At 54.3% G+C, this 20,097-nt stretch overlaps 1 protein-coding gene across 1 annotated transcript; it reads right to left on the bottom strand.

Annotated features, from left to right (window-relative positions):
- Positions 1 to 1,083: 1,083 nt before the first annotated feature.
- Positions 1,084 to 15,122, bottom strand: CSF2 (colony stimulating factor 2 (granulocyte-macrophage)). Its single transcript, XM_014539173.1, has 7 exons — positions 14,958 to 15,122; positions 14,828 to 14,863; positions 13,627 to 13,662; positions 2,772 to 2,816; positions 2,633 to 2,674; positions 1,902 to 2,027; positions 1,084 to 1,191 (listed from the first exon to the last, which is right to left on the bottom strand). The coding sequence occupies exons 1-7, from the start codon at positions 15,120 to 15,122 to the stop codon at positions 1,084 to 1,086; spliced, it is 558 nt and encodes a 185-aa protein (XP_014394659.1).
- Positions 15,123 to 20,097: the final 4,975 nt, after the last annotated feature.

Here is a 20,097-nt window from a genome sequence, read left to right as displayed (position 1 = left end):
TCGGGGAGAAGGCTGGCCCTGCTCCCACCTGACACCTGAGACACACCCACTTTCTCACAGTCCACAGTAGGGAGTTGGGGGAACAGGTGCAGGAACAAGTCTCCAGCCCTGCTGGCAAAGCAAGGGGAGAGATGACAGCTGCTATGTTCTCATCCCAACGGCCATGAATTTTAGGAGAAAGCACCTGATACAAAACTTCATGCACCAACATTCTGACTCTCAAAGATGAAGATCACCCATTTTGGGGAAAGTTTGGTAAATATGCTGAGCACTGATCCCTGTGGTTTGGTTTCTTCTCCCCAGAACAGCTAGGCTACCTGCTGGTTTCCCTTAGGAGTGGTGAAGTCCTGACCATGAGGCAGGGTGTGGCCTCTGAGGGGCACCGGTGGTTTGCCTGATGCTAGGGGGTCTGTCTAGTCATCACCCAGCCAAGCCAATCAAACCCCAGGCCTGCCCAGGAAGGAGGATGCCCCTTCTCTGGGGCAAGTTTCCCACTGACTGAGTACCTTGGATTTTTAAGTGAACCTGGAAACCTCTCCCTGGAATGGGAGCCCTCGTGCATCCTGGGAAGCACATCCAGGTGTGCTGAGTGCTGCACCCAAGCCGCTCTCCCCTCCCCTCTGCTCTGACAGTGCTGTCCACAGACAATGCTAGACCTGCTGCAGGCCCAAGTCCCTGCCCCCCCGCCCCGCCCAGTAACCTCCCCCCTACCCTGTAGGGAGGGCAGCACCACTAGCATTTGCTCCTGGTGAAAACAAACTGCAAAACTGCACAAATAAGAACAGAATTTTAATAATTTATTATTATGGTAAAATATCTTGAATAAATATGAAGTAGGAGCATAAATAAATAAATAAATATTAAAATACATAAATATATAAATAAATATTAATAGTCCCTGCCAGTGTAAAAATCCTCCACCCAGATATGGGTCAGCACGACTCAGCGCAAGTCTGTGGCCCCATGGCCTGGCTCATCCTGTGGTCCCTCCAAGGTGAAGATCCTGAGTTTCAGCTCTTTGTGGGTAGGAGGACAGCGATCTGCAAGGTAAGCTCTCAGGGCTGGCTCCTGGACTGGCCTGACTCACTTCTGGACTGGCTTCCAGCAGTCAAGGGGGGTGATAAGTAGAAAAGCATTCAGGTTCTCTTTGAAAATTTCGAAAGTGGTGTTGTGGATTGCACAGGAAGTTTCCTTAAAGAGAAAAAGAAAACTTGAGTCTAGGCGTGAGTGGGTAATGTGGGGGGGAGCACCAGCGTATTTATGTGTCTCTTAGGACTCAGAGGTCAGAAGGCCCGTCTGGGGCCTGCCTGCTTACTGGACCAGGTGACATGTGTGTCACCCGAAGTTGGGACCAGGGACCTGACAGAGTGCTGGAGGCTGGTCTGCTGGACAGTTGGGCCACTGGCTCTTTGGTCCCAAGCCAGGACAGAGCAGCTTGGCTGAGGCTGGCTCCCAACACCCAGAAAGGGCAGGAATACACAGCTCTGTTCCCACAAGAAAGAAATGGTTGGACTTTGTACATCCTGATATGCTTCCATCCTTGCTCCCATGCAGTCCAGAAACCCCACCAGGGCCCAGGGGAAGGTCCCGTTGGGAGGTGGCACTTGGGCTCCGGAATTTCCTCTGTATCTTTTCCACCCATGCCTGACACTGAGTTTCCTTGGGATTGCCTCACCGTGACAAGAGCAGAGCAGCTGCCACTAGGGGGCACTGTGGACTCTGGAGCTCCAGACTTGAACTCCTTGAGTCTGAAACAAGGGCTGGGCTGCTCTAATTACAAATCTGTTAACACAGATTCCCTTTGGTGTCCCGAACAGCCACACCCAAAGGTCTCCCCTTCGCAGTCCTCCATCCTCCTAGACCAAGACCTTCCCGTTTGGGGCCCTGACACAGGCACTTACCAGGGTAGGGGGGCAGTGCTGCCTGTAGTGGCTGGCTATCAAGGTCAAGGAGCCCTTGAGCCTGGTGAGGCTGCCCCGAAGGCCCTTCGTAAACACCTCCAGGCGGGTCTGCAGGCATGTCGGCTCCTATGGAAAATGTCCAAGACTTGGTAAGCAGTGGCCAAGTGCCCTCCCCGTCACTCCGTGTTCTCATCCCTGTCCCCTAAGAGTAGAGCCTGGGAGGTCCGAGCTAGTCTCAGGCAGGTCCAGTCATATATGCTGCCCTGCCCCCTGTCCACTGCGGGCACCAATCTGCCTCCACCTCACCACTCAGCTCAGGCCACCCTCAGCCCACACAGCATATTCCCTTGGCCTGGCATCTCAAGAGGGTCCCAGCCCTTAGGAAAGGAGGTCACTACCCCACTTTTCAGGGGAAAGGGGGCAGGGCATCGCCTGGACCCCTCTGTGCCCCTCTGTAGCCAGCACTAAGCCCACAGTCCCTGCTTACCCACCTGTCCCTGGTGACCCCTGGCCCCTTGAATGCAAGGTTTGTCCATGGCTGCTCAGATAATAAGGCAGCTCATGTGACTGCCACAGAGGCAAGGCCAGTGCCTTCTGAGCACACCTCCTCCTGGCAGCCAGCTGACTGGAGGGGAAGTGGACCACCTTGTGAGAATCCATCTAACATGGAGCCACCCTCTCCCCCAAAGGCAAAGGTCTCTGGGAAGGTGAGCCAGAGAAGAGCATCTTACCCGGGGGTTAAACACTTCAGAGATGACTTCTACTGTTTCATCCTATAGAAAAGGAAAATGCAGTGTTATGAAGCTGACAGGAAGGGCTCGTCCAGGCCAGGGGGTTTGGCCCAGGCACAACCCTTGTTCCCTCACTCACCATCACAGCAGCAGGGTCATTGCTCCGTTTCAGAAGGCGGAGATACTGCAAACCACAGTGCCCAGGAACAGCAGGTTCTGCAGCCACATCCTCCTGAGGACTTTAGCCTTTCTCTCTGAATACTGGGCTCACTGGCAAAAGAGCTTTTATATGCAGTTAGAGGAAATGATTAATGGTGACCACAAAACTCCAGGGAGGTGGGGGAACTACCTGAACTGTGGAATCTCCTGGCTCTTATCAGCTTCACGTGGGAAAGGTGAGCCTTCCCCCAGGTGGTCACCATCAGGGGTTTTCATTAATGAGCCCTTCCAAGAATTTGCAGCCCACCCACCAGCCTCCTTGAGCACGCTCTAGACCTCCCTAGGCGGTCTGGCAGCCCGCTGAGCCTACCCCCTCCATCTGAGGGGCCTCCCAGCACAGCTTGGACTTCCTGGCCTGGAGTGGCCGGAGGAGTCTCTGGGAGACACTGGATCTAGCTACTACTCCCAAGCTCCCCATCCTGCCTGTTATCCCAAGAGGCATTTGGGCTGGCTGTGCCCACCCTGGTGTCCATTCCAATCCCAGCCTCCCCGTCACCCCCCTGGAGCCCTCTCCTATGACCACAGTGAGAGATTTGAGTGTGAGGAGGACTCACTGCCCCACTCTCCACCAGGCAGATTCCAGTCAAATTGCTCACCTCAGTTCCAACCGAGGACCCAGAGCAGTTGATAAGCTCTGCTCAGCCAGGGTCCTCTTCCCTACAGACCCTGTGAGCAGAGGAAACGACAACCATGCAGCTGCTCTGTTCTTGTCAGAGGTGAGGCAAACCCAGCGGGACTGCGGAGTGTTCCTTCACAGTGAGATCCCGTCTGACAGCCAGTCCTGGCTTATGCAGCCCACGGTGAACCCCGAAGCTGCAGAGGTGAGCTGGGGCTCTCAGCTGGAGTGGGACCCTGAGCACGAATCCTGGCTCCAGCACACCTGGTTGAGTGACTCTTCCCTCAGTGCCGATAGCCTCACCTCCCTCTGAGGTGGGCAGGGCCCTCCTACCTAGTCCCCGCAGGCACCAGGATCTTCTGGGGCTGGTGGTGGGGTTGCGGCTGCGTCCACACCAGGTACAGGGAACAATGTTCTCTCTAACAAGGTCTCCCAGGCTTAATTTCCTACATGGCCTCCAGCTGCAGGGGCCTCTCCGTGGAACAGGAACTGTTTCTGGAAAAGCCACAGGCTCTTGAGGGGCTGACAAGTGTTTGCTTTTCACAATGGAGTTTGGAGAGGATAGCACGAGGTTAGTTTTGTGGGTTTTTTTCCAATTAAAGTATAGTGGGCATATAATATTGTATGAGTTTCAGATGTACAAAAGTGATTTGACATTTACATGCCTTATGATGGGATCGTAACACTAAATCTAGTACCCATTTAGCACCACACAAAATGATTGCGATATTGACTGTATTTCCTATGCTGTACATTACATCCTGTGACTTACTTTATAACTGAAAGTTTGTACCTCTTATTTCCCTTCACCTTTTTCATTCACCTCCCCACCACCACCCAGGACAGCATGCATTTGTGTTTGCTGCCCACACTGAGTTTCATGGCCGTGGGGGTGTGGGTCCACATGTATACATTTCTGGGTGTCTGTGTGCCCATGTGGTTGGATGTGTCTGTAAATACAGGTGATGGGGGGTGTATATTTTATAGGCGGTCATCTGTGTGAGCCCCCATGCCATGCCACTCTGATATGGGAGAAGCTCCCCACACTGGGTGTGATGTTTCTGGGCCCCAGGGGCTGATTTGGCCTAGACTGATGGGGTCAGACACAAGCCAGAGCAACATGCGGGACTCAATGGGCAGCCCTTGACAGCAGGTAGAACTCATGGTCTGAGTACTGTGGCCCTGGAAAGTAACTACGAGACGGGAGGGTTGCTACCCTTGCACGGGAAAGCCAGGCCTTCGTCCTCCGGACCCCATTGGGTTCCTGCCAGGATCTGGGGGCCACCATGAGGCCAGTCCTGCCTTTCTGAGCCTGGTGTAACATCCTACAGGGCGGGGGGGGGGGGGGGGGAGTGTAGCATGTCTAGGCCCTGGCCCTTCTTCCTCTGAGGCCTCTGCTCAGCCCTTTCCAAGGAGCTCTCAGGGGGCACAAGGGGAATCAAGGACACTAGACGCCACAGAGTGGAGGTCTGTGTCAGACAGAGCCCCAGAGGCTCGGTGGTGGGGAGTGGGGTCCACAATTCGCGACTAAGCTGGTGACCAGGGAGGCAGAGAGCTGGTGTAATCCCTCTGAGATGGAAGGTCACTTTTCTCCAGGAAATGAGTTGATAGTTAGTCAACAGATTTGTCCAATCAGCACCAGGCCCTGTTCTGGTGGGAGGTGGATGGGACTTTCCCACTGGTCCTCACATCTGGCCCTGAGGACCTCCCAATCTGGTGAGGGAGACAGACAGCAGTGGACACTCCCATTGTGTAGTGCAGGCTTGGGGGGGGGCAGGAATTCAGAGCTGAGGAATCCCCAGGAAACCAGGTCTCCCAATTTAGGGGTCCAAGGGCCAGAGAGCTTCCCAGGAGATGCTGCCTCCCACCGCACCCTGAAAGGACAAACAGAGTAGGTGGGCCAGTCAGGTTGTGGGAGGGGGGGAGGATAGGGGGAAAGTCCTTAGGGCACAGAGAAGCAGCGGGTTTTAGGAGCAGGTGTGGTTAAGATGAAGCAGGCTCCAGAGAGATTTAGAAGGTAGAATTGTGATAGGACATGGTGGTGTAATGGACTCATTCATTCAGTATTTACTGAACACCTACTAGGTTCCCAGCAAGGGAGGGGGATACAAAATGGTGGAAAACCGACAGAGTCCTGCCTTTATGGACTTTGTAGCCCTGTCGATGAAGGAGCAAGATTAATCTACTCACCCCCCTCCCCAAAGGTGCTTCTGGATATAAGTAAGAAGAGTTAGGCCCAGCCGGCATGGCTCAGTGGTTGAGCATCCACCTATGAACCAGGAGCTCACGGTTCAATTCACAGTCAGGGCACATGCCCGTGTTGCAGGCTCAATCCCCAGTGTGTGGGGGTGTGCAGGAGGCAGGCGATCAATGATTCACTCTCATCACTGATGTTTCTATCGCGCTCTCCCTCTCCCTTCCTCTCTGAAAAAAAAAAAAGTTATATAAAAAGAGTTAGAACCACCGTCTAAGTGCCTAAGTTGGGGACCCAGGGGACAAAGGAGTGGGTCTGCAGGGTCTATGGGCCCATGAAAAGGTTTAGTAGGCTGCATGTGCAGGGCCAGACCTGGGTCCGTGTCCAAGCGGTCACTAAGGCCACAGAGGGCCATTCAGGAAGAAGGGCTGACTGAAGGCCGGAAAAGAAGCAGGGGCCTGATAGCTGGTCAAAGGGCTGCCAGTGGTCAAGGCCCTGGGCAGGCAGGACAGGAGGGAGCACAGGAGCCATTGCAGAGGTCCACGCCCACAGTGTGCCCTACGGGCGCCAAAGTTAGCACGCAAAGGATAGAGGCCGGCTATGGGTTTGGCGCTGAGGTTCGTGGGCAGCCACATATCTTTCTTCTGGAAAGATGACATCAGGGCTGAGGCCATTACACGGGCAGGCATTCCTAGATTGCACCGCATGGAAAGTGGCAGCGATACCATCTAGCGGGTGCACTGACTCAGGGGCCCCAGTGGGACTGTGGGAGGGTGGGGGCTGGACCATGATGGGTAGGCAGTGTGACTCCTCTTTGGCCCCCTTACACCAGGGCCAGGAGAAAACCGTCTGGAAGGATTTTTTTTATGAATTTCCCTCCTACAGGTTCTAGAGGAAACGGGCTGTAGCTACCACAGGATCCTTATCACAAAGGAAGCTATCATAAGGGGAAGGAAACAGGCCTCCGAGTGCCTTGTGTCCCGTGGGACCTCTGCACAGGCATCTCAGCTGACCTCGCTCTCCCTGGGCCTGCCACCCTTTGGTGGGGTCTTGGTACTGGTGGCCCTCCCAGTTCACACGGTCAATGGTGCAGACAGTATTTGAGCCTATATCCATCCCTGCTTCCCCAATGTCTTCTACTCTCTCAGGGATCAGAAAACCAGGAAATGCTGGTCACCTGGCTAGACCAGCAGAGGGACGTCCCCCTCAGGACAGCTGTAAAGGGAGACTGCTGCAGGTGTTGGCAGAGAAACTACAGTGGCCTGTGACTGTCCCAGGGAAGCCCAAAGGCAGAATTTCCACAGCAGAGCCTGCCACCCAGGCTTCTCTCTGTCTCAGGCTTGGGCTCTCCACCACTGATCCCTGAGTAGCTCAAGAAAGTCCCTCCTCCCTGAGCCTCTGCTTCCTCATCTGTACAATGGGTTTAATTATCGCCACCTCACAGAGGAAACTGTTGCCTGTCTCATGAAACTTTGTGGGGAATCCTCCCAGGGAGGAGGCAGTGCTTCAACCTTTCCTCTCCTCTCCCCACCAGGTTGAGAGGTGTCTGAAGCCCAAACATTTTCAGGGTCAGCTGCCCCTTGCCCAGCCCCAGGCCCAGATAGCATCTTTCTGGAAAGATGTGGTGAAGTGGAGAGCTCAGCACACATCCTCCAGCCACATTTGGGTCTCATGGGTTCCTGCCTCACCCTGTGAGATCCCAGTGCAGGGACAGTACCATGAGTGGCTCATCCTTCTCTGGGAGGGGGTTCAGGTCACTCCAGGCTACCCCAGACACTTGAAGCAACATCTCTGGCCTTCGTGCTAGCAGCTCCAGGCAGACCCCTCCCGCATCTCCTCTGTCTAGGTCCCCAGAGGTGCACCTCCAAAAGGCCAGGCTGTGAGACCAAACCCCAGTTCTGGTCCTGCTCACTGAGTATCCCCAGACCCTGCCTGGGACTGGCGAGTCCTGACTGGTCTGGGAGGATCTGAGGGTGATTAACTCCCAACTATGTGTGGACTCTGCATCCCTACAACCAAGCCTCCAGGAAGCCCACCACGTGCCCCACCTCACAGCACCCTGCATTCAGAGCTCACATCTGGTGGTCACTTTAAGGAGGGGACAGGGAGGACAGGGCCACAACTCATATACACAGTGTTAAGGGCACCAACCAGGATGTACACCTAGAATACAGTCAGGGGGAGTGTCATGAAATGAGAGAGACCCGAGATAAGAGGAGGCCACGAGGGAACTCACTGGTTGTGTGGGCTTGAGGCAGGAGGTAAAGAAGGAATCTGACAGTGAGGCCGTTTGCTGCGATGGGGAGGCCCAAGGTGGCACGGGGTTAGGGAAGTCAGTCCAGACTGGGCTGGATGCGGCAAGTTTGGGAGGCCACGGGGCCTCCAGGAAGACAGTCAGATGTGGGACATGGGCCAGAGGTCATGTTTCGATTCCTCATCTGGGCACATGCCTGGGCTGCAGGCTCTATCCCTGGTAAGAGGTGTGCAGGAGGCAGCTGATCAATGATTTTCTCTCATCATTGATGTTTCTAACCCTCTCTCCCTCTCCCTTCTTCTTCCTGAAATCAATAAAAACATTTTAAAAGAAATTAAAAGAGGGAGAAATCATTAGACCAGAAGCCTCTACAACCCAGAGTCCTGAGGGTGCTCTCCCTGCCCTCTGTCGGACTGGAGTCCAGGCCAAGGTGCCTTCCTCTGGAGCTGATGGGCCAGAATTAAGGTTGCAGATGTGGGTTTTCCACTCTGGGCAGGATGGGTGGTTCTGGAACGAGCTTCCTTCAGGACTTTCTGAAGTGCCAGTCTCCCTCGAACTCTCCCTGAGGCTCTGTTTGGTGGGCACATCTCTCCTTCTGGTTCGCCAGGCCCCAGAGGGCCCTGGCCTTGGGCCTGAAGGCCACCCCTGCTCCCTGTTATGAACCTCTGCCTCCAGGCAGAGCCACTGCCCTCTTCCAGCATCTCCTCCGGAGGCCCCCAGCCCCTCCAGGGGTGACTGTCACTCAGGCTGAGGGCCCAGCAGGAGGGATAAAGGTGACAATGAATTAGGGGTTTGTGAGGAAAGGTGGTCCACGAAGTGTCTCTGGATGGCTGGAGGGGTCCTTGGGGATCTCCCCTTCCAGTCCAGGGCAACCACTCATAACTCTCTCCCCCTAACACAAACTCATTCCCACTCTCCCAGCCATGTCCCAGTAGGGGTGTGCCCAGTCCCCTATGTAGCTTCCTGGGGACACAGCAGCTCCCTTTGTGATGAATGCAGGTTTGGGGGTGATAGGCCTGCCTTCAAGCCTGGCCACTCCTCACTGCATGTGACTCCCACCTCTGAGCCCCAGTTGGCTCACCTCCACACAGAGGTGGCTTTGTGGGTTGCTGGGGAGCACTGGCCACATGTTTTGGCTGATGGGGTGTTGTACCCACCCCTACCACCCAGCCTCAGTCTCCCTGTCAATAAGAGAGGGGCGTGATTGCTGGGGTCTGGACCAGTCTCCAGAGCTTTCCTGTGCCCTGGAGATGATGGCGGATTTAGGCTTCCCTGATGGGGGCTCCCTGTGCACACCCCTCCCCAGTGCCCCAGCACCTCCCACACCCAGCCGCAGGAGGCAAACCCTGAGGGTAGTCTGGATGAGCTAAGGTCGGCTGACTAAGAAATGACTCAGTCACGTGGATTTTCCTGGAAAGAGCCAACTGCGGATACCAGGACAGGGGACTCCCATCCTGGCTGGAAGGAGCAAGTAACCATTGAGTCCAGCCCTCAGCCTGAGGAGAGCAGGGAGACGCGGGTGGGTTCACAGCCCCTCTGAGGGGCAGCAGTGGCTGTCCATTGTTTATTACCCATGCTCAGGAGGGCCCGGCCTGGCCCACAGGGATCGGAACAGTCTGTTGAAGGAGGTGGGAAGAACACCCACCACCATCACCTGTGTGGGCCCTCACTCCCAGCGCTCTGAGTCCATGGCCCACTCCCCACTCCCAGGTGCTCCTACAACTCTGTGCTGTGACTGTCCCTCAAACCTGCCCTGGCCATGCCTTCCCTCCCCTCCAGGGGGCCTCCCTCCCCACACCTCTCTGACACAACCCCCCTCAGGGTGCACATCTTCAGTGTCACAGTCTGCTGTTCCTGTCTGCACCTGGGCGGGCTCTGGACAGGACAGAGCAGAGCAAGACAGTCCCCAGTGTCTGCTGAAAGAAGCCCCAGGGGCAGCCAGGGTGGAGGGTGCCTCTCTGCAGAGGTGAGAGGCCTCCGACTAGGATTCCAGACTAGGACCCTGGGAACAGGGAGTGCTCCTGGGAGAGAAGGGAGGTGTCAGCATCAGCCAAGGCTGGAGGTAGAAGCTGAGCCTGGGGTCTTTGAAAGGTGGGTAGGAGGGAGGAGGCCTTGACTGCAGTCAAGGCAGGTGATGGCTGTGAGACCGTGGTCCTTCTCATAATCATAAGCCCCATGAGGTGTGGGGATGGGGCACACAGGGACAAGAGCACCGGGAACAGCTGTGGACCTAAGCCCCAGTGTGGGTGTATGGGGACTGTGCTGGGCTGGGCGGGGGGAGGGACAAATGGCATGTAGAGGAATTTGATGATGGATGTATGGTGGTTTGGTAAATGGGGGGTGGAGCTGAGGCACCAAGGCTGGGCTGCTGTCCTTAGGGCTGGAACCAGGAGTCTGTGGAGCCAGCAGGTACCTCTGGATCCAATCAAGGGGAGATGCCAGGTGGGCCCTGGGCCAGACCTAAAAGGCTCCTCAGCCTCAGTGGGCATTGGCCAGAGCACTATGGCTTAAGGATTCAGAAGCTCTGGAGTTAGACTTCCTTAATTTCTTCGTGCCTCAGTTTCTCTGTATGTAAAATGGGGGTAATAATAGATTTCATCGGGTCATTGAGAGGATTCTCTGAGTCTCTCCTCAGCCCAGCAGAGCAACAGCAATTTTGCCTGATAAATCTTCACCTCCATTAGCCTGACCTAAAATTTCCAAGAGGAAATTGAGGCCCGGGCTCCCTATGACAATTCACTCAACCCTTCCACTCTGTGCCACATTATCTCTGCCTCTCCCACGCTCCCATTATGGGCCCAGGAATCCCTTTTTGCTCGGCTGGGCCCTCTTTCCTCCGGCATCTTTCTCCCTCTGCCCTGGCTCCTTCCTGTTGGCGTTAAACACAGCCATCCTATCCCTGATATGGCCCCATCCTACCTCCTGGTCTCCACAATGGCCAGGTGGGATCAGGGAGGGAGAAATTGGGGAGGGAACCTGGCTAAATCCAAAGCTGCCTGTGGCCCAGGGTGGCGGGCCTCTAGGGGCGAAGGCAGTGCCCTGGGTGCTCTGGGGACCTGCCTCTCCTGGCACCCACACTCTGGCCCTATAAACTGCCTAGACTCTCCTATGCCTCTGCTTGCCCTGAACTCTCAGACCTCCACATCCTGCCCCCAGCGCCATCTGCCTGACACCCTTCTCTGTGCCTCTCTCTGCCTGACAGACTCCTACTCCTTTCTCCTTTGTGCATCACCTCCTGTGGGAAGCACCTCCGACGAGATCCACAGCCCTCCAGCCACCACCTTGTTTATAATAACCTTCACCACATTGTGCTCGGCCAGCTGGACAAGTGCCCCAGCCTGGGTAAGCCATGGAGGGTCCTCGGGGTGTTTGCTGAACTGAGTCAAATGTGGATTCGAGGCCAGGGTGGGAGGGCAGAGCCCCTTCCTGGAGCAGGAGGCTTCACATGGTGGTACGAGGCTGGCCATGCCTCTCAGTTCTCTCCTTAGGCACTTGCCTTCCTGGCAGTTTTTCTTTGCTCTGTTTGTGTGTTTTTTCAATTAAAGAGGATATATGCTCTCTCATATTTCCCTCCCAGTGAAAAACTAATATTTTCACAGCTAAAATAAAAAATAAAATTCCTGGTTGAGGCAATCTACTTTTCTGCTGAAGTGGGGAGGAGGGAACTTTGGCCTTCAGCCTGCCCTCCTCCGGACCATGAGGCTTTGCTGTCCCCTTGTGGCAACTGGGCTTATAAAGCTAGGGCTGAGGACAGTCTGGGTAGGCTTGGAGGAAAGACGTGAAACTGACAGACCTGCAGGGGGAGCCATCAGCCCTCCCAGACTGATGACTGAACACCACTTGGGCCGCAGCCCAGAGCTGTGCTTGGGCCGGGTTGTGCTGGCCGCGGGCAGAGTCTGAGGCTTGGGGTGAGCCCTCATGGGCCAAGCCCATGTTCATCCCAGTCCAACGTGGAGTGGACTGGACTACTCCATAAGCAGGGCAATGAGAGCCCCAGAACATCTGAAAAGGCCCATCCGCCTCTCAAGCATGTCCCCTCCTCCTTCACCCCCACTCCTGCGGTGGGTCCTGCTGGGTGCTGATCTCTCTCCCACACCTCTGATCTTCCCACACCAGGTCTGGGTCTGACCTGACCCCTCACCGCCTCCTGCAGTCATCCGTCACTGACACACGGCTTGGGCCTGAGGGATGCGGGAGGGAGAGAGATGGAGGGAGAGTGGTAGGCTCCTCCCAGAATTCCCCACCACAGGTCTCCCTTTGTTCCGTGAGTGCTCTCAGCCTCTTTCAGTCTCCAGGTCTCTGCGCTGGCTGTTGTTCCCTGTCCTCCCTAGTTGCCACGTGGCTGGCACTTTCTTGTCGTTCAGGTTTCAACCTATAGGTCACCTCCGCAGGAAGGCCTTGCCAGACCACTCAGTCGAAAGCAGCCTCCCTGGACCCCTTCCATGTCCCCCGCGTCTGTACAGGGCCTGACACAGGCGTGCAGCCAATGTTTGCTGTATGTATGAACTGCAAGTCAGGAGAGAAATGCAGTGTCATCCAGCCTGGGTAGTGGACAACCCAGAGGTAGGCAGCGTTTGAGTTGGTCTCTCAAGTAGAAACTTCACCGTGCGAGTCAGAACGGAGGGCATGTGAGGCAGAGGTGACAGCGTGGGGAAAAGTTTAGAGGTAGGAAACTGGTGTGTGGTTCATTTAGGAAGCCGCAGTGCGTCCCTTGGCTGGAGCCTGGAGGGGATCGGTAGCTGTGGGAGTAAGGAAAGAGAAGCACATGTGGCAGCAGGCCTTTGATGCTTTCCTAAGGAGAAGGACAAGGTCCAGACCCTGAGGATTGGAAAATTAGGAATGAGGCCAACCTGGTTAGATTTGCATTTTCTAAATCTGGTTCCCCAAGAAAACACAGATTGGCAGGGTGTGGGTTCTGGGCTCCATCTGGTGGCAATGAGGCCTGAAGGGCAGGGTGGGGCGGGGCAGGGGGAGGGTGGGGAAGGTGGCTAAATTATCAGGCAAGAGAGTACTGAGTCAAACTGAGACATGGGCAACAAAGCAGTTGTTCACAGTGTGGTTTATTTTCACAGATGTATAGAAACTGGCTCAAAACCTGAGGTACAAATGAGCATGTCCCCAACTCCACTCCTGATCTTGTTCAGAAGGAGCAGGGCCTGGCTCCTCTGCTAAAATAAATAGACGTCACATTGCACAGTAATAAATAAATGCGAATAATCTGAACAATAAAGATTTATTAATAAAAAAAAGAAATAAAAATAAATAAATAAATAAATAAATGCATAATAAATAGCCTCAATAGGATAAAAATGAGAACATAATTGCAACAGGCCACATGGGGCTGCACACTTCAGACATTAGATAAATAACAATTCTTCAGACTTTTCTGGAGAAAATAAAGTCCTCTAGTCCTGCGCTGTGTGAGAGACGTCTCAGAGTCTTCAGAGGTTTTGCTGCTTCCTGTAGAGAGAAGGCTCAGAGGGATCTGGGTGTCCGAGGGAACCTTGTTTCCATCCACTTTTTAAGGGTACCCAGATATTCTCTCAGTTTCCTCCTGAAATCTCCCCAGTTCTTGATACTGAACAGGTTTTTCTGTGAAGAAACCAGAAAGGTGGTATTAGATGAGGCTGGGTTGCAAGGCAGATGACAGGCTGAGGGTCCGATCGTGGCTGATGGCACCACTGGCAGGGGTGTCTTAGGGGGCAGCTTACCTTGGACGTGGAGGTGGGCAGGACTGTCTTGAATTCCTATGGGAAGAGACCAAAGCAGACCGTCAGAGCCTCGCCTGGGAAAGGAGCAGGCCCTGAAGAGGTTCCCCAGAGGAAGGACAGGGCCGAGGGGGGGAGCCCAAAGCCCTCGATAGCTTCACACACCTCAAGAATTCTCCTGATTTTGTCTCCATTTGTAAAATTATTGGTAGCATTCAGGAATGTATCCAGATTTATCTTCAGACAGCTATTTTTCTAAGGGGACAAAGAATACATGTAAGAAGGGGACCTTGGGGAGTGTCCTTCCCATGACCAGGCTGAAGTCCTCCCCACAATTTTCCAAGACTTCTTCAGGGACACCCTTGGACAATGCCCTCCTCATCCCCCTCTCGCCCAGGTTATGCCTCAAAGTTCACAGGCCTAGATGTGTGAGCACGGAACAGGCAAGGCCCACTTCCCTCCCACCAGAGCCCCTGTCTCCATGCGAGCTGCATAGAGGGCCCGGGTGGATGCTTCTGCACTTGGGGAGAAAACATTTTTCAGAAGAAACGCTAAAGAAGGCAAAGCGCTGGCCAAGGGACATTCTTGCAGCGAACAGGGTAAATGCCCAACTGCACTAAGGGCGCCGAGGAATCAGGAAGAAAATCCAGCCCCCCCCCCCCATGGAAATGGGCGCAGCATGCGAACTGTGAGTGCCTAGAGGGGAGCTGCAGGTGGCCGATAAACTCAGCAGAGGTTTGACCCCCACCCCCACCACACACACACACACACACACCCAGTGCACACAAGATGACATAGTACCCATTTAAGAGAAATAATTGTGAATGATAATATCCAGGGCTGGTCAGCGTGGAAAACAGAACTCGGTTTTTTAAAGGAAAGGAAGCAGGCATGCTCCGGGCGGGGGGTGGAGGGGGGAATTCAATCTGTCAGTCCAGAGGCTGCCCCCTGAAAGCTGAGCTTACGGCCTTTGGTATTATTCACCTACAGCTGCCTTTTCGTTTTGTAATGAAAACAAAACATGTTCGTATTATAGCCATGGCTGCAGAAATGTCCTGGACACCTGATCTGGGCACTTTATGCACAGTGGGCCATTTAACTCACAACCACCCCACCGAGCTAGGTGCTGCTAACCCTATTTACAGATGAAAAACTGAGGTCACCCAGGCAGGGGGTGCACCCAAGTGTGGGGCTGAGCTCTTACCTTCAGGATGGATTCTTCACTTAAGCTCAAGGGTTCCTGTGGGGGAGAGAGAAAGCGAGCCCATGAGTCCCATTGGCCTGAGCACTGCCAGCCCTTCCCTGCCCCACGCCAACCTGTCCCAGCTACTCACTTGTGAAGGCACAGGCGGCTTGTTCAGGATGGCCTCGATTTCCTTGAACAGTTCGGGGTAAGTCGTTAAGGGCTGCCCCTGTGCCTGAGGGGCGTGGAGTGCGAGCAGGAGCAGGAAAAGGGGCAGGACGGGGAGGCTGCTCATCTTTGGGCTGGCAGGCCGCATTCTGTCTTGTCCTGGTCCTTCGTGCTGTTCTGAAGTGTTGGAGGCAGCCTCCTGCCTTTTATGCGCAGCAGCGACGTGCCAACCACGGTGGTGAAGGGGCGGTATTCGGAAGAATCTTTTATCTTAGATGGAACCTAGTCAAACCACAGACTTATTCGTCACTTTTCTAGTACTTGAGATGAGCGAAACTTGGAAAAAATTTACTGGAAGAGTATCTCCTCATCTTGTCAAGGAAATGAAGAGATTGACTGAGTGGGAGCAGGTGATGGACCTCTCTGACAGGTCAGGGGCATCTGACTCTGACCTTCCTACACAGCCATCCCCTGGACAGCCCTGACCCTCTGCTGCCCACCCCCCTGGCATGATGGCCTGGTCCTGCATGATGATCAGCCCGGCAACCTGTCACACAGCTAACCATCCACCTGTGAGCTTGTCCCCTGAGAAGCACCTCTTGACACCCCTCCCAACGCTGAGTGACTGCGGTTAAAGCCCTCAGGGGTTTGCCTCATGGGCCTTGGGCAGCTTCTCCTTGACACTTTCTGGGTGGCAGGTGGAACTCAGGCACCAGACACCCATTCTTTTATGGCCGTGGTTGGCAAACCGCGGCCTCGCGAGCCACATGCAGCTCTTTGGCCCCTTGAGTGTGGCTCTTCCACAAAATACCACGTGCAGGTGCGCACGTACAGTGCGATTGAAACTTTGTGGCCCATGCGCAGAAGTCAGTTTTCAGCCTGGGCGAGTCTATTTTGAAGAAGTGGCGTTAGAAGTGGGGGTGTCGGTCGGTCGCTTGGGTGACGGGAGACGCAGCGCAGGCGGCCTGCGGGATATGCAGCGCGGAGGCGCGGCGCACGATTCATGCACGAGTTGAGTGAGCCAGTCAGTCAGCAGTCTCATTGTGCAGTGGTTAGTGCTAGTCGTGTCCGCAAATCACGCGCGGGTGACAAAAGATAGACGAGTGTGGATGGGAGAGTTGGAAGGGGTCGACCTCAGTGAACATACAGATTGAGGACGTTTTTAGCAAAGGCCAGCTTAGGAGTACCATAATTAAGTTAATAACAAAGTACTACCTATATATATAGTTTAAGTTTAAAAAATTTGGCTCTCAAAAGAAATTCAATTGTTGTACTGTTGATATTTGGCTCTGTTGACTAGTGAGTGTGCCGACCACTGTTTTATGGGTCTGATAACAGCACAGCACAACTCTGCCCTGTGTTGTGGGACCTCAGTCCCTCCTGGAGGGCTGGCTGCAGGTGCCTGGCGTTCCCCCTGATAGTACAGAGGAGCTTCGCTCAGGGGCCTGAGGGTAGGGATTCTTGAAGAAACTGTCACGGGGGAGAGGGCTGGCCTGGGGAGGTTTAGATAGTGGGATTGGTAAGATCTGAGGGGTGAGGGAAGGGAAGAGAGGAGGGCAACTCCCTGGTTTCAGGCGGGTGTTGGGAGCAGTGACCACAGGAGAGAGTGGTGTTGAGGGTCTGGGTCGACAGTCTCTGCTGGAGCCTGGGTTTGGCAGATGCAAGCCCAATGGGAAGGGTTTGCAGAGCAGGGAAGAGGGCAGGGACTGACCCTGGGGGAGGCTACAAAGGACCAAAGAAACAGCAGCCAGAGAGGAAATAGGAAAACCATGTGGGTGGGGGCCCCTGCCCCTTGGGACTGTCAGGCCCTGACAAAGATCCAGGGCAGGGGGGTGGTAAAGGGGTGAGGGTGACAAGGATGTGGGGAAGAGTTCTGTGAGATGACTAGGCCTGGGTGAGGGTAAGAAGAGAGTAAGGATGGAAAAGTCAGGGGTCAGGAGGGGTTGTGACGCAATCAGCGTGGGGAGATGAGGGCAGGTTATGCTAAGGAAGGGGAATTTGGGTGTTCAGGGCTTCTGGGCAGGAGCTCATCTGGTAAGACAACGATCAGCTTGTGGCCGCAGAGGGGCAAGTGAAGAGGCTGGGATACAGGGCAGTGCCGTGAGAACAGTGCCTCTAGCCCAGTGGTTCTCAACCTTCTGGCCCTTTAAATACAGTTACTCATGTTGTGACCCAACCATAAAATTATTTTCGTTGCTACTTCATAACTGTAATGTTGCTACTGTTATGAATCGTAATGTAAATATCTGATATGCAGGATGGTCTTAGGCGACCCCTGTGAAAGGGTCATTCGACCGCCAAAGGAGTCGCGACCCACAGGTTGAGAACCGCTGCTCTAGTCGCATACACAGCTACTAAATCAGCATGGGCCAGGCCCTGGGCTCCAAGATCTGGATCCACAGCATCCTCAAAAGCAAGTGGAGCGTCTCAAAGGCATGGGTGAAATGAGGCCACACGTGGGGAGCCTTAGGACTAGGTACCCCCTAAGGCACAATTCATTCAACAGAATGTTTTTTAAAAATATTTTTATTGATTTCAGAGAGGAAGGGAGAGAGAAACATCAATGATGAGAGAGAATCGTTGATCAGCTGCCTCTTGCACATCCCCCACTAGGGATCGAGCCCACAACCCAGGCATGTGCCCTAACTGGAAATCCAGCCGTGACCTCTTGGTTCATAGGTCGACGCTCAAGCACTGAGCCACACCGGCCGGGCTCAACAAACCTTTATAATCACTTGCTGTGTGCAGGCACCGTGAGTGAAACAGACACGCCCCTCCGCTTAGGAAACACAGTCTTGTGGGGTGAGAGACCATAGACCTCTCTACTCCCGGCTGGGATCTCAGACCTGAGGTCTTAGCCAGGCTTTCTGATGAAAAATTGCATTTTCACAAGGTGGTCACAGGACATTTAGGACGTTCTGATTGAAAAAATCAGCTTGGGCAGTTGGAGGTCTGGGCCCCAGCGGCATAGGGCTTGTTGACTACTCAACTGTGGCTCGATGTTACCTTCTATGTAAAAGTTTTGGGGATCTGTGCACATGCGCGTGCACACACACACACACACACACACACACACACACGCACACACACACACACACACACAAAGTGATTTCTTATAGAAAAAAAGCCTCTTTTTTTTTTTTAAATAGGCTTTTTGAGGGAATTTTAAAACCCAGTGAGTTTTGAAGTGATGAAGGCTGAATGTGCCTGCAAATGTTTCTCCAGAAGTCCTGACCTGGTGCTGTATTGTAGCAGAGAGAAATCCTGCCTAGTGCTACTATAGATCTTGATGTTTGTAGGAGAAGGAAGTTTAGGCTTCAGGCTAGGAGCACTGGAAACACTGGAGTTTTCAGCCAGGGAGGAGTGTAGTCCCTTGAAGGTTTGGGTCCAGGAAGCCCAGTCTCACTACTGGGGGAGAAAGGTTGGGAAGAGACAGAACAGCAGGGTGGCCAGTGAGGGACGGGCGAGTTCTCTGGGCCATAGATGGTAAGAAGGCTGAACTAGGTTGGTCCTGCGGGGGGGGGGGGGGGGTTTTTTTTTGGGGGGGGGGGGGGGAGGGGGATGGAGAGCTAGATGAAGGTAAAGACTCTAGTAGCTAGAGTGGCACTTAGTAAATGTCAGGCACTCAGTTCTTTTCATGGGTTAATTCATTTAATCCTCCTAATGAGCCTGTGAGGCAGGTACTATTATTATCCCCATTTTACATATGAGAAAACTGAGGTTCAGGGAGGCCTCCTCCACAGGTCACAGACTTGCCCAACCCTTGGGAGAGGCCTGGCCCTCTGCATGAAAGTGATTTAACAGCGGGTGGCAGGGGCGGTGGAGGTGGCGGTGGTGGTGGCGGCAGAGGTGGCAGCAGCAGCAGCAGCAGTTGTGTCAGCCCAGCCCAGAGAGAACATCCTTGCAGACTGGGCTGATTGCAATCAGGAAGGAAAATGAGCTGAGGGTGCCCAGCCCTGGGCAGGCATGAGAGAGGCCCTGCTAGGCTGGGTCAGGAAAGCCCACCCAGCACTGCTGCCTGGGTCTGTAGGAAAGAGACCCTGTGGGTCCCAGGGTGCATCTCTGGACCCCGTCCGATGGACCTCTGCAGGCCTGGCTCTGTCCCACCCGTGGCCTGGATTCGCTCAGAGTGGGACACAATATCCAAGGTCCTGGTCCTCGGGGCCCCTTCCAATCGGAGGTCCATGCCGGCTCTCCCCCACAGGCCTGGCAGAATTTTCTGGGGTGCCCACCACCGGCAGAGACCCAGGCCTCAGTCATCATGACCAGCTCCCCTGCCACCCTCTCCATGGCATCATGTGTCAGATTTAGTCTCCCCATGATCTGTCACGCTTCCGCTGGTGGCCCTGGCCACACTGCCTGGCTTTGTCAGTGCAGAAGGCAGCTCAGGACTCCTAGCCAGCCAAACAGTGCCATTAGGTGTCACATGTGCACCTAGAGAGCTCAGGAAAAAGCCACCTTGGTGGGCCCAGATGAAGAGGCCTGGCCTGTTCCATCAGGTCTGTCCTCCTTCCTAGGGCCTGTACAGCCTCAGCCTGTGCACCCTCAGCTTTCCATCCCATGCTGCAGGGATGTGGCCTCCTTGGGGCTGAGAGAGTGGAGCTCCTCCCTAAGTCCAGTCTAATAGAGAAGACAGATGGAGAGTCACAGTATAGAATGGTAAGCCTGGGGGAGGGGGTGCCCAGAAAGGAAATCAATAGTCAGCCAGGACTATCGGGGAAGACTGGAAGAAGGGGCAGCTCAGACCTGGAGGATGGTCTGGAGCCAGGAATGTCACAGAGGAAGTGCTCCCAAGCAGAGTTGGGTTTTGGGATACAATGTTCTGTCTGTTGATCTCCAGCCTACTGATCACAGCTCTGATACTGGGGTAAACGGGGGCAGCCACGTTACTCTTAATGTTATTAATAAATGTATGGGCATATGGTGCCCATCACCCTCTTGATGCCCACCTGGAGCACAAAGATTTGGGACATGCATTCCTATTGTGTTCATTGTCATTTATCTCAGACAAAACCAAGAGCCACGGGAGGGACAGGCAAAGAGCCGCCTGAAAACTGAAATGACAATGTTTGGACTTAAATGCTAGTAACACAGTGTTCTAGGCTCTTAAGGAATACTCTTCA

The sequence above is a fragment of the Myotis brandtii genome, unplaced genomic scaffold (genome assembly GCF_000412655.1).
Source record: "Myotis brandtii unplaced genomic scaffold, ASM41265v1 scaffold208, whole genome shotgun sequence".
In the NCBI taxonomy this organism is placed as follows: Eukaryota; Metazoa; Chordata; class Mammalia; order Chiroptera; family Vespertilionidae; genus Myotis; species Myotis brandtii.
The sequence above is the reverse complement of the archived record's forward strand: the minus strand, read 5'-3'. Positions and strand labels throughout refer to the sequence as shown.